Raw genomic sequence first — 23,187 nt, 5'->3', positions numbered from 1 at the left:
TCCTATATCACTCGCCCGTAGAAAAACCATTAGGCTATTTTGCGGTGTTACTTGGGTACTTAAACCGACCATTAAAGTTAAAAGAGAACGTTTAACGTGTCTCTAAGTTAAGTAGGCAAATACGTCACCTCGTGCGTTATCATGGAGACGGGCAATAAGCAATGCTTGACAGCAAATAGCGGACGTTGAACTTGAAACAATCATGTGAAAAAAGTTTTGTTTGCGCATTTTTTTGCCGCGCAAGTAGTATACATCGTGCACTACGCGTTCATAAGGCTGACTCAAATCTTAAATTAAAATTGAGCTATAGCATGTTGAGCGAAGCCAGCCATAAGTCCAAACTGAAATTTCTATCTCCTATGTATATATATACCCATAGTCTAATGTACGTAATGACTGTCCAGTATTCAAGACCTGAAACACAACGGTAAAATGATTTTACTACAATAGGTTTTTTGAGCCTATTCGCGAAGCATACGATAGCATACTGTGTTTCCTTCACCGACTTCGATTCGTCGTTGTTTTGGTAAAACATGTATACGACGTTCATGCGTAGTGTAGATTCCGACGACTAGGCTTAAATCAACGATTTTGGCTATTCCAGTTGGATGCTTTACCGGGTAAGCAACCGAGTCGAAGTGTGTAAAATTACCATATTTTACATATTTGAAACAAATATTTTATTTATATTTCTGTCACTCACATGTAAATGCTAAAATATGGGTTCAGAAATTATAAATTCATTAAAAGTTGTAGATGACGTAAGACAGTGAAGTTTCAGCAGTCATGCTCATGGAAAGTGATCATAAAGTAGTCCCACAGCGCGTATTAACAGGAGTCATCTCGTTAATGTCTACTATAAACAAACGGACAATGATGACGCCCACGCATGAGATATGTCATTTTTCTATTCTTTCGTTTTTTTTTCTTTTTATGCCAGTCATCAGAGCACCAACGGGGATGAATGTAGTGTCTTGGAGCCTAAATGTCTTGCGTTTTGCGTCCGGCAGGTCCGTTAGGCATTTTATGAGACGGCTGGCCCCCAGCAGGAACCGACGTGCGTCTATGCCCAGGTTCCATCATGTTACCTACTTTGCTATTACGGGGACACCAACGTTTCATTCGCTAAATTTTCCCTTTATGTGCACAAATGAATTGATTGTACGCTGATGTTTCTAGCAGATCATATATACTTTTGCTAAATCAAGTTCTGACAAACAGCGGCAATGGCCAGAGTTGGTAAACCGAAGTGCATACTCCGTGATGGTACAGGTGTAACATGTTTTCTCACTCAACTTCGTAGCCCGTGAAGTGGACCAAAGTCGAAGCCGGGCGTGGACGTATTCTGTGTTGACTAGAAGTCAGCTATCTTAAGCAGTATCGATACGTTGCGTTTTTTGAGTTTTAAACTCTTAGTTGAAGTCTGCGATTGTCCACACAGAGGCTGAATGCACCCACTGCTCGCTGAAGCTGAACACAACAATGTTGATATATCGGCTCATATGCATGCTGGCTCTCGGATGTTTTGTGCCGGTCACTAAAAGTTATAGAGAAAGGCGAAAGATTGAGTTGGTCGGCCTGAAGCACCACCATAATTTAAATAGATTTCCAGCTTTTCGTACAGCATTGAATATCGCACGAAAATTTAAATATCAAAATACTTTAAAGGATTGGTTTCCTATTAGAACCTACTGCATTTACTTATTTATTTATCTTTTTCTACATTTTTGCTCCTGGTCTGAGCATTCTTAGGTTAATATAATTTACGTACGGCATGACACTAGAGTTCAACTTATATAATGTGAGCTGAATGTGAAACCCAACGAGTTAACTTCATTTCGTAGAAACAACTACTCGCTGGTTTTCTGTTCTTTACTTATATATCGCCCGGTGCGAGCACGGGTCTTCATAGTGATTTTTGTACTGCGAACTAATAAAAAACGCCGCCGGACCAGTTCGTTAAGACTACCGTGGTCACTACCTCAGACGCATCAGATCTTAAAACTACATCAAGTAACACTCTGCGAGTATGAACAAGTAGGCACTGCTCGACACCTTCATTGCTGATAAGGTCTGACTCGAAGCCTAATAGCAGATAGAGACCTCGAAGTTGTGTCCAAACAGATCATATATCAAATATCTAAATTCCGACATTGTATGTCTAAATATGTAGGAAGGGTCTAAATAATATCTAATACTATAGGTGAGGCGCCTATGAAACCGGGGATCCATTAGAACCTATATGCTGATCAAATGTACTAATGATAATTTTTCTTCTTTGCAACAAAATTCGGCATGATTTGAGCCTGTGTCACTTGTGTATATAATATGTGTCTTCTTCTCAAATACAGGCCTCTGATATTACTATGAATCATTATCATGTTTATGTACTCCTTAAAAATCACATAGGTATATCAGATAATTTCCAAATATCTTCCATCGACGCTTATGATACGCTCTAACACATACCACAATATCGAGGGTTTTTGGCAGTTTTCACTTCAATTAGATTGCTGTTTGTCTGAGCATTCTCAGAATCAGGTCAAGGAAACCTGGTCGTCTTTCGTCGACATTTTGCATTAAAAAAATGATATTCAAATAATCAGTTTCGATGACAACAGCTTAACACCCCAGACCCTTACTTACCCTAATGTAGAGAATTAAACTTCCGTCTATTCGAACGGTGCATGCTATTGGCAAAATCTCTAGCGTTTCCGAAGGATCAGAGCTGACCGACTGTTCAAAATTTTAAAGGTCAAAAAGGTTTGAATAAAGCATATGTGACAGCCTTATTGTGGTCGGATTCTTAGGGCCTAGTGAATTTGCGCACCTCTCTTAATGTGTATTGCGCACGTATGTGTTGCATTTATCGATTCGCAAGTATCCGACAAAGTTTTTCTCAACGGGCAGCCAGCACAAGTTGATTTAAGCTCTACCATCTGCGTACAATTAGCTACTTGAAATATATTGATGAAATAAACATTAAAGTGCTAAGCGTTGTAGTAAATCTACATACATTTCGGTCTAGGTTCAAATCTGACTCTGAGCTTTATGAGTTCAGAACAATTGCAGAAACTATGAGTAAAACTCTTGATGTTATTAACTTAGATAATTTCTACACTAAGTAAAACTCTTGATGCTATTAACTTAGATAATTTCTACACTAATGTCGTTCAATACCGCGAAATTAAGAAATACCTCAATGAAATGCTCATAGCGTAAAAAATAAAAAAAAAAACCTGTCTTTTAGCATTCATGGTGCTCATAGTATTTTTTTTTTTGTTTTCGGGCTTGTTTTAGACTGTACAAATGGAGACAAGTCTCTTTCAGATGTTCGTTGTTCGAGTTTTGTTAAACGGACCTGCCGCTACTGGTGCCAGAACGCTTAAAGAGCATGACCTACTTTTGCATGCTCACAACTTCAACGATAAGAGGAATGGTCATCCTCCTTTCTAGCCGGTACGATTTTATAAGCATATCAACGACATTGTTTTTATCAGCATTTGAGAAGCTCTTGGCCACGAAAAGAAGCGGATAGGTCCAAGCCGAACCGTGATCGACGAGAAGGGAAGGGGCAGGCTATGGAGAACGCTTGATTTTTTAGTCAAGCTATGAGATGTCAAGCCGTGTTTTCTGAAGCGCAACCAAGGAACGCCGATAGCACAGCCTGCAACTACAGTATGAAGGTTTAGAATGCATTAGAAAATATAGTAGTCCTTAAATTAGCATGCCTATTTAGGCAACTGTCGTGGAAATAAACTGACTGATGAGCCACCACACGGTCGGGCGTAATACTGATCTCCTTTTTCGTTATGACAATCATAGAGTTTCAATGCACGAGTATCAAAATATAGGGCCATTGTTGATGTAGTAGCTCGATCTGAAATAATAAAAACGGTCGTTCTGAACCTCCTACCTCCACGCCGAAATCGTACATTAAACATTAGGTGTCTTTTACAGGAACCTTTTGCACCGTCTCGTGGAAAGGTTTGTATCGTCGGTTTGTAGGTTTCCTTGCGCGAGACAGACAATGTCGTTAGTGCAGTGGTTGAGAGCATGTTAGGTAAACTGGCCAGTTTACTTTTTCAGATAGAAGACTCTTTGTAGCCGAAGCTAAATGAATTAGACTTAAACTATATGTTCATACTTGCCATTGTGCATTCAAAACATTCAGGCTACTGAGGGAGAGATTTGGTGACATATAGTTTTCCGCGAGGCGTCTTCATTTGTTGTACTTAGTACCGCTAAGTATTTTTCCGTAGAGCTTTGAAAATGTGTAGGACTAATAATTTTGTATCCTAGAGACGATTTTAATAAAGATTGACTAAATGTACTCTAAACCCCCCAAGCTTCTAACTTTGCAGAAAAAGTTAATCCTTTGACAAATCGAAGAGACATTCACAAAAAACTAAGTAAAAAAAAAAAAGTAATAAACGTAGATTTTTCAAATGCCATTTTAGATTTATATCATATCACACAAATATTTGAACAGTAAAAAGATTTTAGCTTTTAGAAGCGACCTTAATGTCACGACCGACAGTAGACTGGGCACCGGCGAATGACTTAATGCAAAATAATTGTTCTGGCTTGGGTTATGCACTGTGCCCCAGTAACAAGACAAGACCAACTCGCCGTGATAAGTGCACTGACTGTAGTGAAATAGCCGGTTCTTAAAACTAAGGACTTCTTATACATACATATATTTTATTTTTTTTTAAGTTAGAGAATATTTCTTGAGTCAACTTTGAGTTTACGAGATCTGTATGTGCATGTTCATTCCATAATATCTCAGTCTGATACTACCCGATTCTTCAGCACCTATTATCTTGAGAACTTTACGAATTTATGAGTTTTACACCACAATTAAAGCCCGTATCTTGTTTCCTGAAATCATGATGCTTGCTTATTATAAGATTTTTCCGGTTTTTAAAAGGTGTGAAAACCTGTGAAGTAATTATCGAAGTGCGTTAACAAATTAAGGGTTTCGCTAAAAAAGCAGGAAGTTGCTGATCTAAACCAGGCGGTGCTGTTTTACCATACAGTGCTTAGAAAATTAAGATAGTGTTTCTAATTCGTACGTACCTTTTTTTTACGATCTTGAAACCGCCTGCATAGCTAGAAATTACTTTAAATATTTGTGAATAATAATTTATTGAAAGACAACTTTATATTTAGTTAATGCTATTAAACAACCAAAACATATTCGAATACAAATGGTTTGTCTAAACCCATATAGTGGGGTCATCTTGATTGAGGGGAAGCAGGGGGAGAGGATAGTATCTGAGGAGAAAGGTGGATGGTTGAACTATTTGTCGAGCCCAGATGGTCTCAAGGTTAAACGGATAGTTACTAGCCGGAACGAGGGGTTGTAGTGGAGCGGAGCGGACCTGTACGAGTATTCACTATCCGTTATGGGTTTTACAGACCCATTTGTATACAGGATACTTGTATGCATATGTAACGTAACCGCGCTATAAATACGCAAGAAATTTTATAATTAAAATGATGAGCTGGTTTTACAAGGAAAGGGCCTCTATTAGAAAATTGTTTTGCTTATCTCGCAGTTGGTAGCGACCTTTGAGCGGCGTAGGTTCCCCCAGAATTTTCATAACTGAACTCTCTTCGCACAAAGTATCAAACAAATGGCATTTTTGTAAACAAAGTGAAAATATCATTATGAATTGTTTGCTGACTACGAACACAATACTGGGGCATCTTCATACATTGATGCATAGGGCTTAGTAGTAAAAATACAATAAAATTCTTTCCAGATATCTTAGTATGTTGTCATTTCTTTCTTTCAGTTCTTCTTAGAAGAAACTGTCCATCTATTTATGTGACTTTACCACCTTGGCGGTACCGTTTTAATCTGGTTTCAATAGAAAATGCGGAATAATTAAGAAGTGTTGTTTAGCTACGGAATTGATTTTACAACCATGAGCTGCGACCGAATCGTTTTTGCAAACGATTCAAATTTCTTATATCAGTGCTCCGTGCAATTATGTTTACCCAACAAAAAGTAAAAATGCTAGAATATTGACATTGGTTTTATAGAAGTATCACCCGTTGAAGAAAACCTTTACGCATCAAACTTTCAGACAAAAAATCCCATATTAGGAGAGATGGACGCAGAATAAAATGTCGTGCATTATAATATGTCTTGTAATTAAGCCATAGTATCATGGGCGAGTCTTGCTTTCATCAATCTTCACTAATTTTTAGTATGACAAATATGGTACAATAGATATGAATGCATTTGCTGCTATTTATTATATTAAGCTTTCTTTTAAAAAGGCATGTAGATATTTTATCGACTGAAAGGAGTTGGAGACACCGATAATTCGCATGAGTGTATTCTCTCGCTCGCCATCGCTGCCATCGAATATCGAGAACAAGTAGCTCCTTTCCGTCGATACTAAGCTTAAACCTGTTAGCAACCTCTAAAGTTGCCTGTACTGTATATTTCCGGTGCACCTTCGCTCTAAGGTAGCTTTGACATGCATTATTGTTATTACTATTGGAGTTTTTAACGAACAATACCTGTAATGAATAGTGAGAAGTAATTTTTGATTATAATGCTATCGAAAGTAGCTGTCTTCACGCGAATTCCGTCTAAATAGGTTCTTCTTTGTGCTCGTCGTTGCAGTCGTCTATTCCCCCTAAAGTACGATTTTTCCTTCTGGCTTGAAGAAGAGCGAACCATAAGCTGTAAATTGAGGGCCAGGCAGCGCTTGCGGTCCGAGAAAACGTTAATTCCCAGTGGTCCGGCCTGTTTGGCGCGCTTAGCGAGAGTGAAAAGCAGAGAGGCAACGTTTTCTGACTGGTCTTCGAAGCTAGCCAGTTCTGAAATAAACCTAGAGAGGTCAGGCGAAACGGGACCTAAGGACGCGACGGGGAGCAGAGAGAAAAAAGGCGGGGAGGCACAGGGGTTAGCAAGATGATGATGGCGATGGTGTGGATAGTCAGAGTGCACAGAAGAGCTCGGTTGCGCGTATTGCGCATGCGCCTCTCCCCCGCCTTCTCTCTCTATTCGGCCTCGCGATGTGTCTCTATGTGCCCATGTCTATATGTGTAAGTGAGCGAGTTCGTATGTGTATCTGTCTGTGTAGATGAGCCTGCGTGGCCTGTAAAGGCCCGCGTGCGCTTGCTTGTGTGTTGTACGCTGAGCCTGCGAGCTTTGCTTTCAATCAGACGCCCTTGGTAGCGAAACAGCAACGGCCGTGTCGGCAGCGAGAGCAGGCCCACGAAGCAGGCAGGCGGCCAAACGACGGGTGGAGCGAACCAGGGTCCAAAGCTAAGCAGCATCAGCAGCAGTTCAGTGGAGCCGAGAGAAGTGAAGCAGGCCAGTGCCAGTGGTGGTCATGTCAAAAGTATTGTTCGTTGGTTGGTACGGTACTCTTTGCCGTGCTGTGCCTGTGTTGTGCTGTGGTAACACCGATTCAAGCAACACGCGCTCTTAGTAGCGATCACATGTAATGTTTACCAGCGGACGACAACGACAGCAAGCGTGACACTGGGACGATCCGATACTGGTTTACATAGCACTGGGTGCCCTATGAATGTATAGCAGGTGTAGTGATTAGCAGATGGACTCATACTGCTCCACAACTGGCGGCGCTGACGGGTACGTTAGCAAGAATAGCTACAAGCTGTGAAAGGTTAGTGTTATTCTGTAGCAACATTAGCAGGAGTAGCATTGGTATGAGATGATTTGTCGCAACATTCGGCGATCATCGCATCCTAGTTTTCCCAGTTACATCTGCCATACTATACAGTTTGATCCACTGTCAAATCACTGCCTTTTCTAATGGAATACTTCATAGTTGGCTCCAATGACTGACCTATATTCGAGTTATAAACGAACAGCTTTCAGTAGAAGTCCGCCCCGTAAATCAGTCAGTGGACCACACACAGCAAGGTCGTTCAAGGCGGTCCGTTGGTATTATTTTTACACTCATGAACACATCGTGGCTCAGCGGTGGCTTTGTTGTACGGGAAAGGATAATAAGCTTGATAAGGATTGGCCAAAATTATGTTGTGTGCCCGTGCAAGTCGGCCATTGACCACGTACGTGATCAATCAACTCAGTACAACAATGACATACTTCACAGAAATCAGTCCTTATCTTTCATCAATCAAAAAGCAAATCTGAAGAAAATGCTGAGTTAGAGAAAGTTAGAGTAGACGTAGCTTTTGACATATGTGTGCTTTCAATTTTTATCAAATCTTTTACCTACATATATTATATATGCATATGCGGCGTAAGATTCTGGCCATGTCACTATTAAACTGTTACCAGCTATATTTTTTTGACGGTTTAATGTACATATATTCGATATTTTATAACAAGTGTTCAGGAGCTGACTTAAACTTTTTGGTAGTCAACGAAGACGCCAATTGTTGAACTGTCAAACGTGAGATGACGCTATAAGAACGTAATAACGTGCCCGTAAATCTAAAAGAAGGATCGAAGTTAATTATAAACGGGTTAAAACCGATGATAGTCGGTGTGAAGATGTGCATTATATAATTGTTTCTCCTTGAAACTTTGATTCCTCGACATTTACACAAATTCAACCGTAAATTTAAATCATTCGAGAATTTAAAGTTTTCCAGTGCCTATACCGTTAGGGAATACCTTCGATGGCTGGCTTTCAGCAGCACAAAACCACATGTGGGTACGTCTGGATTCGAATCTAACCCTTCACGTGTCCCTAAAATTACCGTTCGCGCACGTTACCCACAACGCTATTACGAAACCAGTCGTTCACACACCTATTCTATAGACCAGATTGAATTTTCGAACGGATTCACAGTGAAGGTTTGTTTATGTATACTGCTAAACCAAGATGTCAACAAAGAGATTCACCCTCACTTAGCGAATTTGCATATGCATAATGCATTTTCTAGCGTTTGAGAGCGTAGGATGTGGTCACTTTCCATCCATCCTTTGACCAACGAGGTGGCTTGGCTACAAAAAAAAAATAGTATGTGCCATTACTGTATTTTAATAAACTTTTAAATAAAAAAAAATAAAGCAACAGTTGACGCAGTAGCCCTACTTTTGCTTATAATATGTGATGGACAACAATACAAGCATAGAATGAGCGCTATCGCATGTGGTTTCAAAAAGTCTTATATTATAATGTGAGCTCACACGCATGTGAAATGGTTACCATCAATGGGCTTTTTCATGTCACAGAACTGAACGAACGTACCCAAAGAATTCACCTGCCTCCGTGGCTTAGGGATTTAGAGTTTTTAACCTACACCTACCTTACACCTACTGATGGCTTCGCATTCGGTAAGCCACAGAAATTCAAAAAAACATGATACCTCTTTTAAACTCCTATCGAAAAGCGGGTCTTGTGATGTTCCGAAACTTTAAACTCAAATAAATGTTATGAGTTACAATTCTCGAATTTCCTAGGCTTTACTCAGTGACATAAACCCTTGTTGTACTAATATTGTTATATATACAGATCGATAGCTTTCATATTTATGCTCGTTTACGTTTGCTAGCAGAGAATATAGAACGTGAAGAATCCATTTCCGTATATACACTTATATATATTTACATATACACATATATAGAAAATTAAGTATGTTATTGAATATATTTATGCTTTACTTTTAAAATAGAAATTTGCATTCTTATGCCAGCTACTTAAACGAACTCAAAGGACGATTTTGCAGCAATCGAGATTTTGGTAATAAATCCATTCGCATAGCCTGTAACGCAAGAAGGTATATGGAACGCAAAATATCTTCCTACATCAAATTTTTTTTCTAAATTACAAATTAGGTTCCGTATGCAATCTCCCACAATGTAAATGAAGTAGACTATTATGATGTTGATATTACAATGCAAGTACCGGATGGCAACGCGCCAGATTAAGGCCATGGACTTAAGTGATCGGTAGTCGTGAGCCTAGCACTGAGTTGGTCTCCTATTTGGTTGGTATCATTTAGTACTTGGAGTCGGTGCTAAAAGTTGACGCGTTTTGTGTGTCATGATTCGCCAATGAAGCCACCAAGGTAAAAAAATTAACGTAAAGCTTCATATCTATGTGTTCGATTTGATGCTCGATGTTCCAACTCGGTGGAACTAAAAACAAAAGTTCGTAGAGCCACGGATAAATTCAATTTTAGTTAGCTAATTTATATATCAAGCAGGGCCATGTCTGTGGCTCTGCCTTACGATACAAAGTTGCGACCAACTGTCTTATCAAAAAAATTAACACCATATATATATATATATATGTCGCAGCTGCGTAAGTAAATAACAATACTGTCTCAATTTTTCTTCCAGTGATCAAAAGTGTATCTACGGGATGAAAAATTGCTATGGTAATTACTAATGGGAAACATACGTGTATAAACACGCGCTAGAATAACAAGCGCTACTAACTGGCTGAGTAGAACGTATAGCGGTAATTGTTTAGTTACTTTTCTTCGACCGACAGGGTACTTCTGGCTCATGTATCTGAACAGAAACGGATACGAAGTTGTGCCACAGTCCTTAATAAAAGACAAGCAAGGTTGCGGTGCCGTACACACACGACAATACCTTTGTTGACTCGTTGATAAAAATCGGTAACAAATAAAGCAATAAATGTGAATGGATAAATTCTTTCAACCCACTTGATGCGAAGAATATGTCCTCTTATACGTCTTTAAATTGGACAACGTGGTTTTCTCTAGACTCAGAAATAAGCAGAATTAAGCGGACATTATTTTAACCTACTGACATACTAAAGCTCACCTTGCTTACGTTTTCAATATGTTTGAACTCAAGTATGTCTATTTTTTTGAACGTATGCCATGGTGGGATCCAAAAAGGAAATTAATAACTGGTCAATATATTCTACAATGGACTACACATAGACATTATTCTTTTTTTTTACCTTATTTTCTTGTTATTTCTGTTTTAGGTAAATGGGGTAAAAGAAGCACTAAAATAGCCCGCTTTCTTCGCTTGTCTCGGAAGTTGCTAGTTTACGTTTTTATTATCGGGAAACTGTCTTTAAAATAAAAAAGTCACAAACTGCCTTTTGTAGTCATTCCACTATCACGAAAGGGGACCATTTTTATTACATTATTAAAAATTACACAAGAAAGTGTTTTGATTTTTCCAGCTCCATATTACGAACTCTAAAAGTAAGGCTCAAATTGATGAAGCCTTATATTAGTTGCTTCATGGCAAATAAGGATACAAACATATATTGGTTACAAAGTACTTAGCCAGAAATATTTAAGCGAGTCGCTTTTGCCGAAGAAGGGGTAAACAAACACTTTAGAGCATTTTGAAAGACCAATAAAGAGTATTCTATAACCCTTTAATTTGTATTTGAAATAGCGAAACGGCCAGTACATTCGGCCTGATGATTGTCGGGGTTTCTCACCATAAGCTGATGTGTACCTCAGGAAGCATTGAAAGCATATTGCTAGATATGTGAAATAACTAAAGTACTTGGCAAATAGCACAAAACTTTTGTGCGTCTTAAAGGATAATATTGTTTTGCACACACTGAGATTACTCATGTGGTACTTTGTTCCGAGAGTTAACCTACACAAATTAATAACAAAATGGACGCGACTAAAAATCTTGTTGACCGCCGTTCTATATACCACGTGGTGTTATTTTTGCGCTTTTACAATAAAGAGGGTGTGTCATATACCTCTTAACCTATTATTTTACTACTATGATTTCCGTATTCTTAGAATAGAATAAGGACAAAATAATTAGGGCAACAATACGGAAGATGCTCAACCATCGTGAAATCAAGATCAACAAGGAAATTACTCAACAACTATAAAACTTGAGCTAATTGAAAGTTGAAACTTCCGACAATAAGGTTCGTAACATAATAGTAGTTTTAAATTGATTTTGTCTGATTACAGCCAACTTTCATTTTAGTAAACTCGCTTCGGGCTGTAATTACTGCTATACCTTATATAGTGATAAATTAAGGACAATCGACCTGAGATTAAACAAAAATGAATATCTCAAGCGAACAATTATGAACTAGAATTACATGGCCGCATCGAAAAAAATTAATAAAGTAACACTCGCGTCTTATGAGGTTTTTCGTGTAAGCAACACGTTTCTAAATTTAGCGTTATACTTTATATAGTTGTACACACAAGAAAAGCAATGCAGTGTTTGGTTCAAAGGGCAAAATATTTATGCATATCGTGGCAAAATACCAACTGCACTTCTGTATACGAGCCCAGCAGAAAATTTGGCAACAGAGTTATATATTTTGTAACGGAAAAACAATAACCGATCTTGCAAAAAATCAATTTATTCTTGTTAATGGAATATGTATTTGAAACGCTCTTCGTATTATAGTCAATCTGAAAGGTCGCGTACTAACCAAACGTCATCGTTTCCTATGTATGTTATTTAATGAATGTAACAGAATAGATACTAAAAGCATGTAGTGACTGTGTTCGTAATCTTTGTCTTCACCGACATGAAGCATTTCGAATAAGGTGAATCGCCTTGCTTTTGTATAAAAAGTATAATTACATAAACTGCCTGCAAGTTGCGTGGCGCTCACGCTAACTTGCCACTTTCATTTTCTATTTAGTATAATAACTTGATTTGCCGATGCTTTTCTGTATATTACTGTTCGATAGATGAACATTAGACTAATACGGCTCACAGGGCTACATCAGTTCATCTTCAAGCTATGTCATCCTCACGAACAAAATTTGCATATATTAATAACAAAATTGTACGAAGAATTAGAAGCAAGTTATCGGGTGGCATGACAAACTGCGTCCACGCCAACAGCAGCTCTAAGGACAACGCTTTTTTATTAATAATGACAGCTAGGTAGTGTAGTGATGTTGAAACGCCTAGGATTGCTCACACTAATTATACTCATTCCAATTATAGTCGCGTACTATTTATAGTAATTTGATAAGTATACGTAGCTACAGAACCGATGAAGGTAGTATGGTACACCTCAAGTTCTTCAGACAGATATGCATATTACATATATGTAACTATCAAGATGCTCGACCTATAGCTGTTTCCGATCGGTTGGTGGGTATTATATGCCTATCGGTGACCGGAACCGAAAACGCATGTACCCTGTTAATGTGTTTTCTACGCTCGTTTTACTCAATCACGCAATTGTGTGCAATGTTTAGATTTCAAACCCAATTCTTCCTAATGTTTCTTAAATTCACTACGACATATAGGTGCATTGTTCTACTTGCTTCTCGACCATATTCGAGCCTGGGCATCGATCTTGTCAAGGGGCTTGGTTGTTGCCTAGAGTGGCGTAAGACAACGGGCTTCTCAGACAAAAGTGGTCGGTACAAAAGGACTATTGTTTTGGTGACCCAAAACTTGGATACGGAAGCCAAAGCGTCCGAACTAACGGCGAGTCCTGACGCTTATCGGACAACACGGCTTTGACCCATGAAGCAATTCAGACAAAATTGCGCAGGCCTTATTTGCAATAGTACTCACATTGAAGGGGACTTTGGAAAATAGTTTGAGAGTAAAACCCCAAACGCCTAGAGCAAACTATGTACGACCGCTCTACAGATGGTGCGCTCTACCAACTTGTTTTCTTCCGGGTGGGGTACGCCAGTCTTCGCACATGGCGAACATGGAGACGCATTAAACCCTGCTTGATGCGGTTGGCTCAAAGGTAGCTCGCGTAAACGGCGCTCGTGGCTGCGTAACGTTTCCGAAGTGTAGGTAGGTAACGTTTCTTCCATGATCTTGACTGTGACGCAACAAGCTAGGAAAAGTAAACGAAACAAATGGACTAGTCCATAGATTCCAAAGCGAACGTGAAGGCAAGGTCCGGAAATTGGATCCGCTGGTAAGCATCCGTCAGATCTAAAGTAGCAAATACTTGGGCTGCCTTTAAGGCTTCGACAGCATCATCTATTCGCGGCAAAAGGAAAAGAACTCTTTTCATTACCGCGTTCAGTCTCGGATCGCCTGCACAATAGTGAGTAGAACTATTTTTCCTTACAAAGCACAAGAAGAGCCTAAAGGTCAAAAGAAGCTTCGGTCACGCTCTGGTCAACCATTTGTAGCAGCACCTCTACAGTGCCGTCAGTGCAGGCGCTCTACGGCTACTCGACCCGTTAAAGATGCAGAAGATGTTACCGATCGGAACTGTATGAGCAACAAAAGGTGTTTTGAGTAACATCTTCGGTTTCTCGGACAGATGCTCAGATTCGCTGCAAAACAACTCCATCAGCCGGCTTTGGCTGAGTCCACATAAGCCCTTTCCAGTGCAAGTTCGGGTTGTATACAAGATGGGTGCTTTTGTAGGCCGAGAGTTTTACTTTCCACACACGTGGACATCACGCTGTACAGTGTTACGCATGTACTAATAGGAAATGAGTACGGAGTTCCTTCACCGTTATCTGGGGCTAACCGACCATTACCACCGACCGATCCAAGGGGACCACCTGAGCCATCCTGCCAACAATTTTGTAGGTATTACTCGGTGTACACTGGCGCATACAACTCACACAATCAAGAAAATGATTAGTCAAAACAAAATTATCGCTACAGAGAGTAAGATCCTAAGCCAGGTTGTTAACAACAACAAATAACCTTACCTGGCTCCCACCAACGTTCAACCGATTTCGTCTACTATGTTCAACGGTCCCTATTGAATACTGGCGGATCCAACAGCTTGGGAGAAGCCTGCAGTTTCGCATCGGCGCGCTACAAAAATGTGGGTCAGTTATTTGATATTCAGAGAGAGCGAGAGAGAGAGAGGGAGCTGATATCTCCCAAGCGCAAAAGCAACTTCTCTATTTCGAACGTATGATAATCTTACGACTTATGTATAAATTAAGGCAAATATTTCTTTTGTTCAAAGTAAAGCCTAACGGTTTAAGTACGACGCAAAGTAAAGCACGAAAAAAACACTAATTATTTGTTTGTCCTAATGTACCGCCAGCTATATTCTGCTCGAGCCTTCAGTTATTTCTGATAGGAGTTCAAGTCGTTTTAATACCTCCTATTGCATGATAATATTACTTTAAACAACGTCACTACACCAAAACAGGTTTAGATTACACTGAATAACGTCAGGTTACTCACGATGCTCGACAAAAGGATCAGTTTAAGGACCTACTAATTACAAAAAAAAAATAGCTCATTGCTTAATGTTTAACTATTCCAGATATAAACCGGATTATTTTATTACATTTTATACACCTTGGATTGGTGCTACACGTGTTTGAGGGTAAACGCGTTAGTTTCATCATAGCGCAAACAAACAAGTATTAGTGTAAAGCCAAAGTGCACCGTGGAAAAGCAAACCTAAGCAAAAGGCATACTAGCTTACTGTTTTCAATTCAACTTGTAATATACGTGGATATACTTGAAATATGGCCCAATGATGAATAAAACCATGGTATAGTTGACAGCATAAACCAGGCGCGTAATAAATGTTTAATATGCTGCGTCAGTAGTGTCGTCTGCTAACAGCGACTCATCGGCTGAGCCCGAAAAAGGCAGGTTTAGGAAATTGGTTGAATTAGTCAGTAAATCTTTTTTGCCATAACCGATAAACTTCGATGAAATTATGATTTTTTCGAAATGTATGCTTTTATTGGATTGAAATCTGCTTTACATTAGAAAAAGGTATAGGGTTTATCGAAATAGAGACAGACTACACGCCATACCTAGCAAGTTCGCGTCATGCCCGCAATGTTGCATCGTTGACTTAGCGTACGGGTAAGGGAGCTAAGAATAAACCACTAGTAATGATTTTCGGAAGATAATACTGATTGACCCGCATCTCCCAAGCCGTGTTCGAAGACGATTACATTAATTAGAATCTAATAAATAGAGCTGTACGACACTCTATCGATGTAATCAAAATTAATCGCCGATCGGTTTCCAGGGCATCAGCTTAAATTCCATCACACAACACTCTCGGCTGGAAACCGAGACAACGTTAGCGTTTGTACATTAGATTCATTGAAAATCAGTTTCACAGAGTTAAGAACTATGTGTCATATTTGCTACCTATGTAGAAGTTCTACTTTCAATGTATTAATTTTATGCTACTCTTGTTTTCAGGGGATGTTGAGGTCACAGGACTCAACAACGAAAAGGTATGAATTAGACCATTGTAATTTAGGTACATCTTTATTTAATAAGCTTTTGTTTAACTTTTTATTCTACAATTTATTCTACTGGATAGAACAAAAAATTACAACCGCTTTAATCATCGTGATCATGGGCATAAAAGTAAGATATTTTAGAAAATGACTAAGGAAAAGCCAAGGAATTAAAAAAGAAGATAATTTTGTAAATAATAATTGTATTATTAACTGATCTAAAATAAGCGATCGTAAGGGCAGACAGAGTCAACCATACGTTTCCGTAAAGACTAAAATGAATGTAGACATATATTTACGTATCCGTTTAGGCCTATGCAGATACAAGTGTTTTTCAGCTTAGTATAATGAAAGTTTGAATTGAGTTAAATTAAGTCGAAGGAGTACTGGCAACGTGTTAATTGTGCAATAAGACCAGTATGATAAAGATGTCTTATACATACGCTCGTTTGACTTCTTATCCACTAAAAAAGTACTTTACGCTTTTAAAGTACAAACAAGGCTTCGTGCACTGTACATTGAAGCACAAAGGTGGCACTTGGGAAGCGTTCATACCATTAAAATGCAGTAGTTAAACTTCAAAAAGAATGCAGAGCTCACCGGGTCATCAAAGGACGACACTTGTTTTTCTGTACAGCGGGTTGCCAAAAAATACACGATTCTAACGATACACTGTTCGTGATGATATCACTAGATAACTTGAAAAATTCAAATTTGGCGGGCGCCAAATTTTAGTTAACTTTTCTTGCATAGCAGCCGTGCTATTCCCAACTAGATTTTTTCAGCGAACACACGCATATTAACATTAAATAACAAGTATTAAGTAATAAGTGTGATATTAGTATGTGAAAAGAATATAGATAAAACTTGAAGTCATGTTTTACCTCTTGCTCGTAGAACTCTTTATTTGTTGTTTTCAGCTAAAATATTTCGTCGGGGATTACATATATATGTTGCTTTTTTGTTATCGTAACTTGATTATAACGGATATTATTTAACATTACCGTATACTGTCCATAGATGTTCTTACTATGGTTCAACTTTTGTCTTTGTCTAGTTATGTATATCAAAGTTCTTATAAAAAAGAGATAAACTCATTCTTTTATACCCAGCGCGATCCCAGCGTATGATGTGCCACATAAAAGCATTGTGAGATGACAAAAAGCTACTTATATAAACGCCTTTAGGTGTTGCTGATTATTAAGGGCGTCGAGAGGTTATATTTTTACCTTATATTATATTACACAACTTGTGTGAATAAAGGAAGTTGTATTTCAAAAATTTAGTAAACACGAAGCGATACAGAAAAACGTGGGCCTTTAAAGATGGAAAATGCAATAGGTGGCCCAAAGGCTTCTTTCGCAACCTTAGTGTCCTTAGATTTATATATTCTAAGACAAAAAGTAAGACACGTTTTATTCCAACAGGACTTATTAATTTAATTGTTCTTTATTTAAGTTTTTGGATATAGATAGAACTGATTTTCAGGACAAATGTGCGATAAGTATAATGCAGCCCGCTAATATCTATTTTTCTTTTTCCTATTAAAGATGTTTAGACAAAGATTAACTAGTTTCGTATGAGACGATCAATTTGCTTACGAAAAGAAGCAAAAGCTATGTTGTAAGGCCGTAATGTATGTCTAAATGCCCTTTCTTTCTGCTACTTTACTGAAAACATGATCTATAAGTGTTTTTCCACGTAGGACCATCATATAGGAAAGAAGACAGAGTAAAGCGATAAAAACAATCCGTCGGTTAACAGGACGAAGAAAGCATAAGCTAATTTTAGAACGTGGTTCCGGCCAATCGTTTTTCAATATATGAAATTCTGAAAAAATGAAACATTTTATTACAAAAAAATTGTAGTAAAATTCTGCGTTCATCTACCACCAAGTAATCCACCACGCGGATCAATAATATACATGAAAGCTATGGGCAACAATTGCATCATGGAATACCAATCAAACGAAACTACTTCGCTCTTGCCCAAAGCTTCTCGTTTGTCTGCATATGCGGATCCTTAATTTTATTTATAAATCTAACCTACAGAAGTTTCAGCGGCAAGTACAAATTTAAACATAGGACGCTGCACTATGCATTTCACAACGATTCTATTCGCTTCTGGAGCGTTAAATCGAAACTGAACGCATTGCGTGTACTAATTATTATCGGATCAGTGAAACAGTGGCTATAGATGTATTTTTTTAAAGCGTAAATGAAATCTAGTTGACTCTTAAGCGGTGCGTATGTACTATTGCCGGGGTATACATACTTTAGCTTGTCTCTCTTCCGCCCCAAACCTTTCGCTCCTTAAGCTTTCGCCGTAGACACATGATTTTTGACCAACGGCTTGCTTTCAGGAATGGCCTGCTTGCTACCATGGTTATAGATGTGTGCGATATTCTTTCAAAATTAGTATTTTAGTGACGATTTTAGCGGCGCTAGTCATTGATTCATAAGCATTTGTTGATACTTATGTTCGCGGCCACAAAGCTGTGTATCGGTCATAACATCGTCGGCTCTCCTCTGCGAGGGAAGCAAACAAATATGGCGCCACTCAGTGCTTTTTGCTGACCTTCTGCCTTCCGAACTGCCGGGTCCGGTTGAAGTGTCTCTGGAGTCAGTATTGGTGCACTCTACCTGTATAATCCGTCTGGACGGTCGAGAAAGACGTTCTAGGTGGACTGATTTAGTAATAGTGAGCGTGCTAAAGGGCGCCCAATACTACAAGCATGGGCACAGGGTATTCAAAGGTTACTCCAGCCAACCCCGTGGAGGGCATGGTCAGTAGTGACGTATCAGGTGTTTCCGCGCGAGTTAATCGGGTTCACATTGATGGAGTGGCTCGAACTAAAAATGACGTTCTTGCTAAAGCTGTTCAAGATCTCATGGATTGCACCGATTTTCAACAGGTATGTAATCTGTATGTCAAATGTACCTGTAGTAAATACTGAAATCCAAGACCACGTCGAATCGAATGCAGTTACTGTTAGTGTTAAACAGCCAGATTGTATAGATGGACAATCATAAACAGTTTCTGAAAGAATTCGCTTGCGTTTCTTTTTTTGCTTTTCATTTACAATTGATTTCTCATCTGATTCTTATATAGATTTTGTGTTTAGTCTTTTATTTTAAAATCATTTGGGAGTCTTCCCTGAAATGTATTGTTTGCGTACTTATAGAAGTGCCGTTTGAGATAAAATTGAACAAATTTGTTTCGCTAGGGGTCTGCAATACTCGAAACTCTTCAAAGTGGCGGAAAGTACTATCACATTCCGAAACGTCTTTAGCTTTTCAATGCACGACAGCTATTTTTTTATTGTTTCCAAAAATATATACTTGTTTATATAGTTCAGGTCCTCATTTACCGCAGTTCGGATCATTGTTTATAAACATATATTCTGGAGGTAACTAATGTAGTCTATTGTCGACTGTTTTCTTTTTGTAAACTATATTTAATTTCAAGAGTTCAAGACATGTAATGTCATTGAGTAACATATAATAAGCCCTTTTTTTATTAAATCATCAATAAATCTTTAATATTGGAATGATTAACTCGAGAAAATTTTGCCGAACAGGTCACATATTTACATTAAAAATAATTAAGTGTTTTGTTTGTAGGTAATAGAATAATCTTTATTGGCGTTGCCTACCCATAGTTTTGTGGTACTTATTTTATCATGTGACTTTCTCATTTGCTTTTCTGTTTATTTATTCTTTCTGAATATAATAGTTTAGTAGTGAAAGTTAATCGCGAATATCTAGCAGAATATTCTAACTAAATTTGGCGAAATCATAATATTTACTATAAACGACTATTTTCGGTCAACCTAGCATCATATTTTGTTAATCATGCTTTTTTTGATCATGCTAATAGTCTTATTTCCTTTCTCGATTATTTGTTTAGGTGCTCCTACGATGCTCCGATGTTCTACGGCAACTAGAGATGCTCGATGCATTCAAAAAGATTGCTGTCAATATAGACACGTCAAAAGGCCCTGATGCCGCTCCGAATGAGTACGACGTCACGTTTAAGGTGCAAGAACGAAAGCGAGTCGTTGGCGGTGTCACCACTTTGGTAGACCACAATGAGGGCTCAATGGTTGTTGGTGTCAAGCTACCAAATCTTGCCGGACGCGGAGAAATTCTCCAGGCAGAATATCAATATGGGACAAAACATTTAAGCAGTTTCAATTTAACCGCCAGTAAACCCTTTCTTGGACGGCACAACCCCCGTATTACGGCAACTGTTTACCAACAGGCTGCTGATTTCCCTTGGAATACGTTTAGGGCGTGCAATCGCGGCCTTCTTGCAGGATTTGATTTTGAATCTTTGCAAGGCTTCCATCACACTTTCCGGTGGGAGGGCGTATGGCGAGAACTTAATCCACTCGGTATTACAGTTCCGTTTCCAGTGCGAGAGCAGATGGGTCATTCACTGAAGTCTGCACTTAAACATACCGTTACAGTCGATACAAGGGATAACACTATCTTGCCGACATGTGGTTACTTTGTTCGGTTGAGTCAAGAGTTTGCTGGAGGTAGCTTAGGTGGGAATATTAACTTTATGAAACACGAATTCGAGCACCAGGCTAACTATTCGTTGTTCAATGACCTCGTCTTTCAAGTAGCGTCAAATGCAGGCTATATGACCACTGATGGAAGTCACAATATCTGCGACAAATTCTTTCTTGGGGGCCCACTTGACCTTCGTGGTTTTCAATTTAGGGGTGTAGGTCCTCATGCAGAAGGTTCGAGTCTAGGTGGCACGACCTACTGGTCAGCTGGGGCTCATCTGTATACGCCACTACCATTTAGACGTGGACACGGATTCATTGGAGAGTACCTTCGCTTGCATGGATTTATTACAGGTGGTGCTCTTTGTGAAGAATGGAACACCGAACGCCTGAAGGACCTCAGGGTGTCGACAGGTTTAGGATTAATCCTATCAATGGGACACATGACTCGGATCGAACTTAACTATGTTGTGCCTCTAAAATATCAGCCACAAGACCGAATCAATGGGGGCCTTCAAATTGGCATCGGCATGATGTTCTTGTAATATGGAATCGTTAGGGTGTTGTAGCCAGGTAAATAGCTGTATAGGATAAACAATGTAGGAGGTTTGGGTTAACGAGTTTAGCAAGTTGTAAAAGGTATGAATGCATCAAAAAATTGCAGATTCGTCGGCTTTATGAACTCGTCTGAAATGAGTTTCACCAAAAAATCATCAGTTAAAATATTTCTACTAGCAAAGATATTTTTCTTTTTCTTGTTTATCGTGAAATTTAGAAAAATTAAATGGGTAGCCAGCTTTTCAAAACCCTATAAATTAATTTGTTCAAAGCTTACATCGAATCGAGGTTTTTTAATTTACGTATAGCTGGCAGTCTTGGGCACTCAAACAAGTAGTGATTTCGCCGATAGATTAACTTTAGGTTGCAACGTTATAAATGCTGCTGTGACTATAAATTGCTTCGGAGGGCCATATAAACCATTTTGTTTACGATGTCTAGCCAAAGTTGGATCTTCCGGGGCTTAGATTGGAGAGCTTAATAACCGCCAACTCTAAAACTTGACAGAAGATGTGAGAAGAAGCTGTAATCCGCAGCGGTGTATTTTTATTATCCGTGAGTCACATAATATAAAAATCTTACGTCGTGATGTCTTTGCATGGGTAGAGAAAATGATTCGAGAAGTCAATTGTTTCGAAGGGAACTACCATTGTTCTATCGCGGAAAAAATGAGCACTGGATCTAATGCGGGTAGTGTTGTAACTGAACGAACTTAACACGCTCATAATGCTGAAGTATAAACATCATAATATTTTAAGAAAAATAAAAACGCCTACTCCATCTATAGACAATTATGATCTATATGGTGAGCGCCTTGAAATAATCGAAACAGTCATTTACTCTATATTTATGTGTATGCTAAATTATTTGGTTTAGGATAAATAAATTCGTCTTCGTTGGACATCTGTAGTAATGAGAAAAGTGAAGGTAATAGTTTTGTGCTCTGGAGTTTGCCCTGAGTGAAACTTGAACAGTAAATACTACTTGACTACATCAAACGACGATAATATAACTGTCTTGGGCTATGTGAGTAACCCAGATTGATATTTTTTGTTAATAATTACAAGGCTAAAAAACGAAAAATGGGAAGTCCCATTTCTTTATCTAACGGGAAAATAAGAATTTGTCTTGCGCCAGATTGTCTGTTCCTAGTGCTATATGCACGGAAAATTCCAACTCAAGTTATATTAAGAGTTATAATTAGTGGCTACTGTTTCGATTTGCATATGCTCTGAAGGTCTATTATAAAAAGAGGGATATAATTACTGCTATTACGAAATTGCAATAAAAGTGAGGATGAACGGAATGCGAGAAAAGTATGCACACGGGGTGAATGTAGATGCGAAATTTTCTGATTTAGTTTTCTTACGGGCGACTTAGTGCTAATGTGTTATGAAATAGAATGGGAGGTGGTAGAACAGAGAATGAGAGCAACAAAAAGTTCTAAGGTAAGAAAGAGAAATAAAGTTGTATATTTCTTTACTTTCTCAAGGGTTGCCGCCATTAATAGGTGCAATGAATTAAAAAAAAACCTGTAAAAATGCCAAAACGAAATAAGAAGCAGGCGCAACAAGAATGTAAGAGCGATGGAGGTGCTTAATAAATATTTCTTTCAATGATTTAGGGTGGTACTTATTTTAGTAGTTTTTAAGCTTCCATTGAACCTAAGTAAATGTCTGAAATTTTATGTAAAATGGCCAAGTTCTAGCGAGAAACTAAATGTATCTTAGCCCAGTATCGAATACCACCTAACGTGCTACTAAATTTAGTTGACATGTTAACTGCATTATTACGAAAACGTTTTGAGTTTAAACACAACATACTACTAAATTTTAACACTATATGTACGATCAATATCCATTAAACTGCAGGGAATAGGTGCAATGCTCTTAATTTAGGTTAAAATCAGCTTATAGTAAACAAAGCTTGTAGAATGTGCGTATGTGCCGAGTTAGAATACAATGGCCGAGTTGAACCACGGCTGCCAC

At 38.6% G+C, this 23,187-nt stretch overlaps 1 protein-coding gene across 1 annotated transcript; it reads left to right on the top strand.

Annotated features, from left to right (window-relative positions):
• The first annotated feature begins 7,073 nt into the window (after window positions 1-7,073).
• Window positions 7,074-22,818, top strand: LOC111243278 (sorting and assembly machinery component 50 homolog A). The gene is made up of 4 exons (XM_086983650.1): window positions 7,074-7,658; window positions 16,082-16,116; window positions 18,618-19,036; window positions 20,032-22,818. Exons 3-4 carry the CDS (start codon window positions 18,857-18,859, stop codon window positions 21,184-21,186), a joined length of 1,335 nt encoding a protein of 444 aa, XP_086839776.1. The 5' UTR covers window positions 7,074-7,658; window positions 16,082-16,116; window positions 18,618-18,856; the 3' UTR covers window positions 21,187-22,818.
• Window positions 22,819-23,187: the final 369 nt, after the last annotated feature.

The sequence above is a fragment of the Varroa destructor genome, unplaced genomic scaffold, assembly GCF_002443255.2.
Source record: "Varroa destructor unplaced genomic scaffold, Vdes_3.0 BEIS01000001.1, whole genome shotgun sequence".
Lineage (NCBI taxonomy): Eukaryota > Metazoa > Arthropoda > Arachnida > Mesostigmata > Varroidae > Varroa > Varroa destructor.
This window is presented reverse-complemented; position numbering and strand designations above follow the sequence as displayed.

Bases quoted from the DNA above. Each gene is read 5' to 3' on its own strand.
- LOC111243278 (XM_086983650.1), top strand. From the start codon at position 18,857: ATGGGCACAGGGTATTCAAAGGTTACTCCAGCCAACCCCGTGGAGGGC. The intron at 19,037-20,031 runs GTATGTAATCTG...TTATTTGTTTAG, and splicing joins ATTGCACCGATTTTCAACAG to GTGCTCCTACGATGCTCCGA.